The sequence below is a fragment of the Nannobrachium achirus genome (genome assembly GCF_963921795.1).
Source record: "Nannobrachium achirus genome assembly, chromosome: 2".
In the NCBI taxonomy this organism is placed as follows: Eukaryota; Metazoa; Chordata; class Actinopteri; order Myctophiformes; family Myctophidae; genus Nannobrachium; species Nannobrachium achirus.
The window spans coordinates 22,638,347-22,650,733 of NC_137811.1; the positions used below are offsets into that span (position 1 = coordinate 22,638,347).

Here is a 12,387-nt window from a genome sequence, read left to right on the forward strand (position 1 = left end):
CTTTTTTGCCTTTCCCCCCCAAAAATGTATATCTTTGATTAGTGCACCATATCCAGTTGACATGGTTATCCAAATAAAAGGGGAAGAGAGATGTAATGTTTATTGCTGGTTCCGTATGGCTGTCATAGGGACTAATCAGTCAAACTTGCACATTGCCAGCGGAATATTGCTGACACACCCACAAATTAGGAACATGGTTTAGGTCTCATAACAGTTGGGAATCTCTGCACTGATGAGAGAACCCATCAGCAGCTGTCTGGAACACTGCAACGGGCAGTTACCGGCAGAGAGTGTCATTGCACTGACGTCAAACTACTGTAGAGGCCAATGTGTTTATGTGTTTGAATGCTTTTGGCTGGCTACAGAGGCAGAGAATAAGTGCACCACTATTTGTGTGCATGTGCTTCCTAGATTTTCTAAAAAATGTACAGAGTGCAAGGAAACAATATACCGTAACCTAAGGCAGTGGTTCTCAACCTGTGGGTTGGGACCCCTAGGGGGGGTCCGCAAATTATTTTGGGGGGTCCCCAGATGATTAACTTAATGTGCAACATTGTTTTCTTGCTCAACAGTAAACAAACTAACATAACGTTTAAGTGTATAGGGGGTATCTGCACATTTCTAAAGTGACAATTTAAGGACTTTTTAATACCTCTAAATGACAAATTAAACCTTGGCCAAATGGTCTAATAATATTAGAAGCAGAAATTGTGAAAATAGCTGATCTACATGCTCACAAGTCACAAGGCGTTGTGAGCATGTAGATCTGATATTTTCACAATAGAACCGTGTTATACAAAATATAATGCCTCAACTCTTAGTGCTCGTCAGGGGGGGGGGGGGGTCCCCAGGTAAAATATGATTATTTTGGGGGTCGCGGCCTGAAAAGGTTGAGGACCACTGACCTAAGGAACTCCAACCTCTGAGAGAATAATAATACCTTTGGTCTTCTTCAGACTAGTCAAACTGTCCTGTTTGACTCTGAGGACGTTGTATTCTCTCTGATGCAAGTTGTCCCTGTTGAGCATCGACGAGCCTTTCAACCAACTTAAGCCCTTAAAACGGACAATAACATTTTTTGAAAAGAAAACAATGATTCTCTATGACCTCATGCACACCGGCTCCGAATTAGCCGTGCGACGAGTTGCTGCCGCCGTGCGTTTTTTTCTCGATCGAAACCAGTTCGATTCGTGCGTCTTGTCGCTTGCGGTAAAAAAATCATCACTCCTTTTATGACTCCTTTTTGGATCCGCAGCGCCGATTCCACACAGCATTGCACACCAAATCCAATGCGTTTTATTCATGCCGCAAACGAAAAAAACGCAACTGTCCTGTGTGCAAAGGGCTTTACTGCTGGCTGAAGCGCGCAAACCAGGGGTGTAAAGTAACTAATTACATTTACTACAAGTACTGTACTCAAATGTTGAGGTATTTTTACTTTCAATACTATTACTTCTAATCCACTACATCTTAGCAGCAAATATTGTACTTTGACTCAACTACAATCATTTGAAAACTTTAGTTACTACTATTTACAGTACTTTGTAGATTTGGATTATTATTAACATACATTAATCACTTCAACACACACATACATTTCGGCCATTTGAAAATAGCCGATCTACAAGCTCATAATGCGTTGCAATGGGACGCATTGTGAGCTTGTAGATCTGCTATTTTCAAAATATTTGTATCCATTTAGAAACTTGAAATGGGACATTCTGCATAAGTACATTTCGTTACTAATACTTTTGTACTTTTAATCAAGTTTCTTTTTTTTATTCCGGACTTTTACTTTTACAGATTATATCTACAGTACATTGCTGTATTGATTACTTCTTACACGGAACTACAACCTTCTAGGTCAAAATGCTACAAAGAAGAGTTTCAGGAAACTGAGCACAAGAGAGATGAGTAAGGAATGAAGGGAGACAAGATTAGAGTGGGAGAAAGGAGAAAATGGAACAGAAGAATACTTTAAAAGGTACTAAACAAGGTTGACTTTTCTCTTTCTGTACAAACAATTAGGGGGATTGATTCCTGCTGTGAAAAAAAAAACACTGTGATGGGAACAAACAAAAACACATTAGTGTTGTTCTCTACCACCTGCTAACACATGAGTTACCAATCACTGACTGAGACCAGAGCTCCCTACTTGTTATCATGTCCTTTTCCTGAACCAGTCAATATAAGAATAATTATAACAGGGGTCTTCAATGTTTTCAGGCAAAGGACCCCTTAGCTGAGAGAGAGATAAAACAGGGAGTCCAGGGACCCCCACTATCCTCGTTCCATAGGGATATCCCTTTGGAGTAATGGTTAAGATATTGGACTTTCACGCGGGAGACCCGGGTTCCAAGCCGGGTGGGGAGGTTCGGTTCACCTCCGTTACACATGATCTGATCAAATTGTACGTTTCTCCACTTTCAAACATGGTGTCCCGATGTTGGGCACGTCATTAAATTACATAAGGAAATTAGTACTGTAGATCCACAAGCTCACAACGTGTTGAGAGCCTGTAGATGGGCTATTTTTGTTTTGTTAATTTGCTATTTGTTATACAATACAAGTATTAGCCTATGTAAGGCTTAGGTGGTTAATAAAGACATTTGTATAACAACTGCAGAACAAGGTTGTTCACCAGTAACAGACAGCGCTCGTCATGGAACAGCAGTTTCATGACAGAAGAGGACTAAAGTTTGCCCTGAGGCAGTGCTGTAAAACAGCAATAATCCACTGAAATTAAAGTAGACCTTGCAAATAAGCTGACATGGATCAACGAATCACAGCACAGTTGTTTCCCCTTGTGCTCTGTATTTACTGACTTGTGAGGCCAGTGCTTTAGCATATTGTGTGTGCCTAGTGAATAATAGCGTTGCTTAATCTCAAAAGTATGGTACAATGAGTACATACCTGTACATATTAAACACGAAATAGAAATGGCTTCCAGCCTTGTCACAGACTAGTGTCAGTGTGTGTGCATTAGGGATGGGACGATAAGCGATATTATCGTTTATCGTGATAAAAAAAAAAAACACTCACGATAATCATATCGTGGAGATTTAATTTATCGTGATATCGTCCTCCATCATGCACTGGGATCAATTCACCTTTTATTTGCCTACTTGCATATCCGGTAACACCTAAACCCTCTATAATTGGTAAAAGGTACATATAAAATACCATACTTGATAGTCTTTTTTTTTTCACCGTCTACCAAATCTCTTTGCCAAAAAATTGCCGATCTACAAGATCTACAACGCGTCGCGTTGTGACGCGTTGTGAACTTGTAGATCTGCAATTTTTATGGCAAATGTTATGCCCCAGGATAATGGATGTCGGGGATATTTTGATTATCGCGATAATATATTGAAACGTGATTTCTTTGGTCACGATAATCGTGACATGAAATTTTCATATTGTCCCATCTCTAGTGTGCGTGCTTGCTTGCTTGCGTGCGCGCGCGTGTATGTGTGTGACTGTATGTGTGTGTGTGTGTGTGTGTGCCCGTACTTCTCGTAGATCCTCTGCCCCCTCATGAAGACCTTGGATTCAGCGTCCAATGGGAACGTCCCGTCGTCCTTGCGGAACCGATAGAACAGCTTCAGGTCCCTGAACTCCCGGTGCTCATCACACACTGACAAACACAGGAAAACAAAGACACATGAACAAGACACATACACTAAGACGCACGCACACACGCAGTCCCGCACTTTTAATCATTTACTTATGTCCACGTCAGAGACACAATACAAGGACACAAATATGTAGTAAGACTCCCTAATCGGGAGATAAGCGATAAAACAAACTTTAGAGGGCAATTGTAGCCAATCAGGATGGAATATGGGAAATGGGACAGATCCATGTTGATGACATGACTTTAGAGATACTGTCTACCACTTTGCGTGATTTCAGGGCAAAATCTGTAGGAGCAGCGTCCAAAAATGTGTTTTGTAAGAATCGGCCTGATGGTGGCACTAGAAGAGGGCCATGTGAGAAATGACGTGTGACACACATATCGACTAGTAAGACGCCTATGGGCGACAAGCGGCGAGGTCGTGCCATGTCTTGGCCATCTAGCCAGTGATGTATATCGGACCAGTTATGGAGACCCCAGGAACCCATATATGGTGATCCATGTATTGTATATGGAGATATGCTGTGAGAGCCCAAACATGCTTACTCAGTTATTCGTTATGTTAAAGTCCTGTGATGTCTATGACATACAATCCATTTTATGCCCATCTATGGAGATCCCTGTCTGTAGAACCATCCACACAGATATGGGCAGTCTTCATCAATGAAGACAGGACTTCATTGACTTCATCAATGAAGTCCTGTTAGATATAGGCTTAATATTGATAACATCTACATAATCCATATATGGGCATACAGTAAAAGGGATTCTGTTAGTGTGGTTCCCCTGACCCACACAGCACACACCCTTCAAGGGTACAAGTAACAGCGTATTCGCCATATTTGGCAGCTGCCTAATGAGTGGTCATAAAGGCCTCTAAGCTAGAATCAAAGGTGAAGGCCACGTCAAGAATGGAAACTGAATTTGTTTCCTTCATCGACACACACACACACACACACACACACACACACACACACACACACACACACACACACACACACACACACACACACACACACACACACACACACACACACACACACACACACACACACACACACACACACACACACACACACACACAAGCTATCACGATCTGACTGGAACCATACTGTACAAAGAGTGAAGAGGAACAAGTTGTTACTAACGGCTTGGAACACAACAGAGCCTCTGTCTCTTCTCACACATATACATTTATACAGTGTCAACACTGAGGATTTTTTGTGATGCCCTCACAAAAACATGCAGTAATCCTGGTCTCAATAATGCCTCCCCCTGGCTACCCGGGGCGCCTGATGGAGGGGAAAGGAACTGGTTGGAATAACGTGTTCCTTCCACGCGCTACGTCCAAACCAGGGAAATCCCCACTGTCACATGAAAAGAAGCAACTTGGACTCCTCATGCATAGAAGGAAGCATGAGGTCAGTCCGTTGTCTCCCCAGGCGCGGCAGAGGGAGAGCAGAGCCCAGGATTACATAGGCATTTGGCACTGGGTGAAAAATGGGTTACAAAATCGTGGGATAAAAACTATAGTAAAAAAACACTAAGGTTTTTACTCTGAATATAGAGCTAGACAACAGGGCACTGACAAACACAGGCAAACAACACAAGCCATGAAAACACAGGTTTAATATTAGTGTCAATCATCATGTAATTAGAATGAATGCACAAGGAGTTGGGATGTGCCGGCATGGAGCTGTTAGAGCCAGCCAACCAGCACTTGTTCTCCATCTCTCTCACCCCAATCATTATTTGAAAGCTAGATTAGAGAGAGAGAGGGAGAGAGACAGAGAGAGAGAGAGAGAGAGAGAGAGAGAGAGAGAGAGAGAGAGAGAGAGAGAGAGAGAGAGAGAGAGAGAGAGAGAGAGAGAGATATGGAGAGAGACAGAGACAAGAGACCTGATGGCTCACTAATAGAGGGTGATACCGTACGTACATACAGTATCAGGGGTCAAACAGGGGCAAAGTTTAGATTTTCTGTTTTACACTCCATTACAACGTTCCTATTTTGATCATAAGACCTGATTACTGAACTTCAATGTCCAGGTTTTCAACATGTATGCCTCTGATTTACATACTATGACACCATGGCACATTATGAGTCCACTATAACTAAAGTGGTTCTCAAACATTTTATTTGCAAGAACCCCCTGAGAGTTACTGGTCCATTTGGTTCCATTTGTACACCCTTAGAGTTATAGATATACTGTATGGTCATTCCGGGCCATAACTGTTTCTGGAAATAATATTTTCTGCTCAACTTGAATGTCCATGGCAAAAATGGAACTTTGACAAAAATGTCGACCACAAGCCAACATACTGAACATGGCGATGACCCCTGGTGATACTACATACAAGAGCTCAGCCTCACCGTGGTGAATGATGCTCTGGTCCAGGAGTCTCTGCATGATCTTTATGGCCGTGTCTCGGTCCGTAGCCTCCTTGTGCTCAATCAGCCAGTCAATGAGCTCCTTGGCCACAAAGCAGTTTGGGTAGGTTCTCAGATGGTGGCGCCGATCCTTGATGACCTTTCCCTCGTGGAGACGCAGCCTACGTAGCACAAGAACAGCCACAATTCATTATTTTTCTAAAGATCTTCAGTGTTAGATGACATTCTTATTTGTTGTTCTTTGTTTGACAAACCTGGAGAGATGGAAAAAAATGGTTCAATCAATTTTCTTGACTGTAAATAAGCTATACACTTTTCCTTGAAAGGTTTTGCATAAACAAATCCTCAATATATATATATTTAGGTTCAGGTTCAGGTTCAGGTTCAGGTTTATTGTCACAAGCATATCCATACAGGTACAGACATACAATGAAATGCTTGTGCCAGGAGCACTCTCAGCCTTATTACACACAAAAACAACAACCCAACAACAAGACAACAACAAGTCACCCAAGACAACCCAAAAACAACAAAAAACATACAGTGTAACAGTGTACAGTTTAAAAACTGCGTACAGTGCACATGACTACCTACGTCTCGCTTTCATCTCTTCGTTAAGCAACCTGATTGCTTGAGCATAAAAACTATTACTGAAACGAGTGGTGTGCGATGAGATGCTCTGGTAACGTTTTTTGGATGGGAGGAGATAGAACAGGGAATGGGCGGGATGACTGCTGTCCTTTAAGATGTTCTCTGTCTTTTTCTTACAGCGTGTGTTATAGATTGTGTGTAGCTGTGGTAATTCTATGCCAATGATTTTGGCAGCTTTCTTCACAGTCCTCTGTAACTGTTTACTGTCTTGAACAGTCACGTTACCAAACCACACTGTGAACTGTGATGCATCCTGTCAAAACACTTTCTATGGTACAGCGATAGAAATTTACAAGAGCCTTGGTGCTCAGGCCAAATCTCCTGAGGCGCCTCAGAAAGTACAGTCGCTGCTGCGCTTTCTTAAGGATACCTTTGCTGTTTAGGGACCATGTGAGTGAGTTTGTTATGTAAACACCCAGGAATTTGAAACTGTCCACTATGTCTACAGGTGAGCCATTTATGGTTAGGGGACTGTGATTGACTTTAGACTTCCTAGAGTCAACGATGATCTCTTTTGTTTTACTGACATTTAGAGAGAGATTGTTATGCTGGCACCATAGGGTTAGCTCTTCAATTTCCCTCCTATAGGCCCTCTCATCATCGTTGGATATTAGTCCTATAACCGTGGTGTCATCCGCAAACTTGAGAATAGAATTATTACCACACCTGGCAACACAATCATAGGTGAACAGACTATACAACAAGGGACTGAGGCAGCAGCCCTGGGGCGCTCCAGTCCTGGTCAATATCTTGGATGAATGCTTGTTCCCTATTCGCACAGATTGTGGCCTGCCTGTCAAAAAGTCAAACAGCCAGTTACAGATACTACTGCCAAGACCAAGACCCCTGAGTTTCAACACAAGCTTAGATGGTACAATCGTGTTAAAGGCAGAGCTATAATCTATGAAGAGTAGTCTGACATAAGAGTTCTTTTTCTCCAGATGTTTCAAGGCAATGTGTAGTGCGAGAGAAATAGCATCATCGACTGATCTATTAGAACAGTATGCAAACTGTAATGGATCAGTATTGGCAGGGATAATGTGCGTTATATGTGATATAACCATTTTTTCCAGACACTTCATAAGAACAGAGGTCAGAGCCACAGGACGATAATCATTAAGACAGGATAATCATTAAATCTGTCATGTCATGCTTCTATGGATATCCTAAATGCTGAGGCGATCTCTTCTATCAAACCTACACCAAGGATTCCAAATTATTTTGGGGGTCCCAATTCTCCAAACTGACTAGCTTATTTGTTTTCTCACTCAACAGTAAGCAAACCAACATACAGTATAAGTGTTTATAGGGTATCAACACATTTCTAAAGTTACAATTGAATTGCTTTTAAGACCCTTTTAATATCAAACTGGCCAAATTGTCATTTATTATGCAAGAAAGAGGCAAACATTGTGAAAATAACGATCTACAGAGCGAGGTGTTTGGCTATTTTCACAATAATATTGTGAAAATAGCCAAACACCTCGCTTACATTTAGTTGGACTTCCACAGATACATATTATGTATCTGTGGAAGTCCAACTAAATGTAATAACTACAATTCAAGTGCTAGTCAGGGTGGGGGTCAAATATGATTCTTTTCGGGGTCACAGCCTGAAAGGTTTAGGAACCCTTGGTGAACTGTACATATACTAGTGTATACAGTAGCTAGCTAGAATCACAATGGTTTATAATGACAAACATACTCAGAACAAACACACAGCTGCCCAGACGCCGTTAAGCGAACATTTGCAAACTCAAATTTTGCTTCTGGGGGTCCCTGCCTGAGTGCCTGAGGAACTAAATATTTTGAGATGGGGGTCCGTGGCCAAATACATATAATTTTGGGGGTCCTTCACATGAAAAAGTTTGAGCACCACTGACTTAGAAACATAGGTTCTTTCAAAAATAGCAGATCTTCAAGCTCGCAGCGCGGCACTTGGTGCCGCGCTGTGAGCAGATATGACTGTGAGCTTGTATATTTGCTATTTTTCAATAGTTAAAGCACAAAATGTGAGTGAATCCTTGTACCCAGGCGGGCCCAGAATTTGGTGCGACACCCCTGCTGCTAAGATCCAAGACTGACCACATGGTCCTACCAAAATAGACTAAGCAAAGGGGGTATTTGTTCTTTCAGTTTCACTCTCCTCAGCGTGTTCTGCTAAAAGAAGTCAAACTCTTATTTTCATGATTCTGTCTGGCAATCTATATAATATGAACCCCAAAATCACTCCAAAATAAAAAAACAAAACTAGAAATTCTGGGAAATTGCAAGTGTGGTTGCACTGGCGTGATTTGTGAGGAATTATTGCACCGAGAACAATAGTGCGTTATAGGGCTGTCTTCGACACAGGATTTATGAAGTCGACTCGAGTCGCGGGGGTTAATCCGACGCGTCGACGAATCGTTTTATAGTCTACTTTGTGTAAAAAAAAAAAAAAAAAAAGTGTTGCTTTAAACCACGTCAACATAATAGAATAATACATTAAGAGATGAATTGAATACACAGTGTTTTCGGTGATATCGGTGCGCGAGCACAAATGTTATCTGCATAGCAGTGTACAACCATAGAGTTATAACACACCGTTAAAACAAATAAAACATCTCCGCTGTTTCAACTCTGCCCCCTCTCTCTGCAGCGTGCAGTAGAGATGAGACATTCGCGAACGATTCCGCTCTCTTGAACGGCTCTTTTAAATGAACGATGGGATCCAGTCCGCAGTCGCGGGACACAGAGCACTGACAGAGTAATGAGTCAGTGTCGAGAACGGATTCATTTCAGAAAAGGATCATAAACAGGTGGAGGCACAGCTCCCGGTTGAGCCAGCAGTGTGGACATGTCATACGCAAACACAGCGAAACACAATCATTCATCATGGATTACAACACTGGAACAATTCAGAAGCACTTTAATTAGAAAATGTAACTTGTAGCCTACACTTGTGTATGTTAATTTGACTTTAGAAGATTGTTTACTACTTCGTGGACGCGCGTTTGTGCTGTGGCAGGTTATTTAATATGGGATTTTGACAGCGTGCTTCCTCCTCTTAACGGAACACTGTCCCGGCTCTGAATGTTTTAACGAAGCGGCGGTCTGAACCGTTCTGGCCGTTCTGTCTCACTTTCAACCCGACGCTGGTGCGAGACAATAAATAACTGTTCGCCAATTGCTACTTCTCATTGGAAGTACATGACACCACACCAGTCCAGCAGTGCACCGCAGTACTGGCAGTAGTAGGCTAACTGGTGATATAAAAAAATATATATTTTCGCTTCGACTCAAACAATTGGCGTCGATTCCCGGGGCTTAAAACGACGCGTCGATTCGTCGATTTTTAGAAGACACCCCTAGTGCGTTATAGGGGCTGTTAAGTATGATATCATTTTGTAGGCAGAGGGGAATTTCTGCCCCCAATTTCCGTGAATCTTTTTAATATTTTTACTATTTACACATTTTTCTTCTCTTTGTTGTTGAAAGGAAAGTGTTAGAATTATACTTTAGTCGTTATTTTTGTCTCGGATCTGTTGAAATAGCGAGGGACAGAAAATGCTCTGGGGGCAGAGTTCTCTCTACCTACAAAATGATGTCACGGCTTAAAAAGCCCATAGCAACCAGTGAACCACACAAATTAAAGTCCAAACAAATACGTCCAATCCCTGCCTTTCAAAACGCAAGACATCTACAGTATGACTTGGTACTGTTTACAAGGACACAAATATTACAAGGTGTTGTACATAATGTACAGTTAGCAAATGTTGGACAGATATCCATTATCAACACACCCTTCAAGGGTACAAGTAACAGCGTAAAGGCTTCCTCCAAGTTAGAATCAAAGGTGAAGGCCACTTCGAGAATGGAAACTGATTTGTTTCTTTCATCGACAATAACATTGGGTGTATTAGCAGAGAGATGTGCAAAGATTTCAGGATTTTCAGTACAGAGATGAAACATGACAGTGTAAATGCACACACACACACACACACACGCACACGCACACACACACACACACACACACACACACACACACACACACACACACACACAGAAACCATACTGTACAAAGAGTGAACAAGTTGTTACTAACAGCTTGAACACAATAGAGCCTCTGTCTCTTCTCACACATATACATTTATACAGTGTCAACACTGAGGATTTTACTCTGAATATAGAGCCAGACAACAGGGCACTGACAAACACAGACATGCGCAAGGAGTTGTGCCTGGAGCTGTTAGAGCAGGCCAACCAGCACTTGTTCTCAATCTCTCCTCACCACAATCATTATTTGAAAGCTAGATAGGAGAGAGAGGAGAGAGAGGCGAGAGAGAGAGAGAGAGAGAGAGAGAGAGAGAGAGAGAGAGAGAGAGAGAGAGAGAGAGAGAGAGAGAGAGAGAGAGACTACACAACTCACACCTCTCCCAAAGTGTCATTTTGCTTTAAAGCAACGTTAAAGTCACGCTAAAATCAATGCAACAACACAATCAATCATTAACATGCTCTTTGTGTGCATATGTGTTTGTGTAATGACTCATGCACATAGTGACAGTTACCTAGTAAGTATATATACTACATGATGAATGGCACTTGAGAGATGGAGATAAAAATGGTGAACAGAGGGAGAGATTTATTCACAGGCTGAAGGTTTTATTCGAATCACCAGTGACCCCGGCCTCCAGAAAGGCATGCTTGTCAGATCTTTAACCCATTTAGAACGGGTACACATTTTGTGTATCATTATTTCATGCTTTAACTATTGAAAAATAGCAGATATACAAGCTCACAGCGCGGCACCGAGTGCCGCGCTGCGAGCTTGTAGATCTGCTATTTTTGAAAAGTCGTGAACATTAGAATTTTGACCCGATTCTATAAGTGTCTTTTGAATCCTTCTAATTCTAGGCCTAAATGGGTTAAGTCTAAGGAGCAGAGTACGTCAGGTCACTCACCCCGACCAAACCCTCGTTCATGATACCGGCCACACTTTGCCAGCTGGCAGAGTAAATATGTAGACATGATGCCAGGGACACTCACCCAGTGTGTGTGTGTGTGTGTGTGTGTGTGTGTGTGTGTGTGTGTGTGTGTGTGTGTGTGTGTGTGTGTGTGTGTGTGTGTGTGTGTGTGTGTCCGCGCGTGTGTGCTTGTTTGCTCATGCGTGATTTCTCACGTACAGGCCTTGATCTCAAGTAGGTTATTCTACCCACCAAGGAGGCTCGTATCAAATTAGAGTTTCATATTCCTGTGCCACTAACACTATAAGGGTTAGGTGGGGAAGTCATTTCATGTTTAGTTCAACAGAGTATGTTATGTTGCTGGTTTGATCTCCTGGACTGGGAGGAAGAATTTGGGTGGGGAGTGAAAGAGCAACTATCACCCCTTACCTCAATATGCACTGTCTAAGTGCCCGTGAGCAAGGCATTTAACCCCCAACTACTCTAGTGGGCACCAGTTAGGAAGCTCCCGGCTGTGAATATGTCTGATGAGGGGCACATATGAAAAAGAAACATGCACTCCTGCTGGTAACTGGTCATTCAGTTGAATGACTTGTAAGATTCTTTGTATATACTTACTGTTTGTATAGACTTACTGTTTTTTTGTTCTTTCTTTTTTTACTGACTATATCTACTGCATAGTACTGTGTTCTATTCGTCTGTCATTCAATGTTATATGAGATACTTAAATGGTTTCCTGTGGAAATAAGCTTAGTCTTTTCTAGGAT

At 42.0% G+C, this 12,387-nt stretch overlaps 1 protein-coding gene across 1 annotated transcript in view; it reads right to left on the reverse strand.

Annotated features, from left to right (window-relative positions):
- Positions 1-12,387, reverse strand: part of deptor (DEP domain containing MTOR-interacting protein) — a 61,129-nt gene that overhangs the window by 46,464 nt on the left and 2,278 nt on the right. Inside the window, exons 3-4 of the mRNA XM_080753235.1 lie at positions 6,009-6,187; positions 3,514-3,637 (exon numbers count right to left, since the gene is read on the reverse strand). Of these exons, the coding sequence (XP_080609361.1) occupies positions 3,514-3,637; positions 6,009-6,187 (303 nt within the window). The remainder of the gene's footprint in view (positions 1-3,513; positions 3,638-6,008; positions 6,188-12,387) is intronic.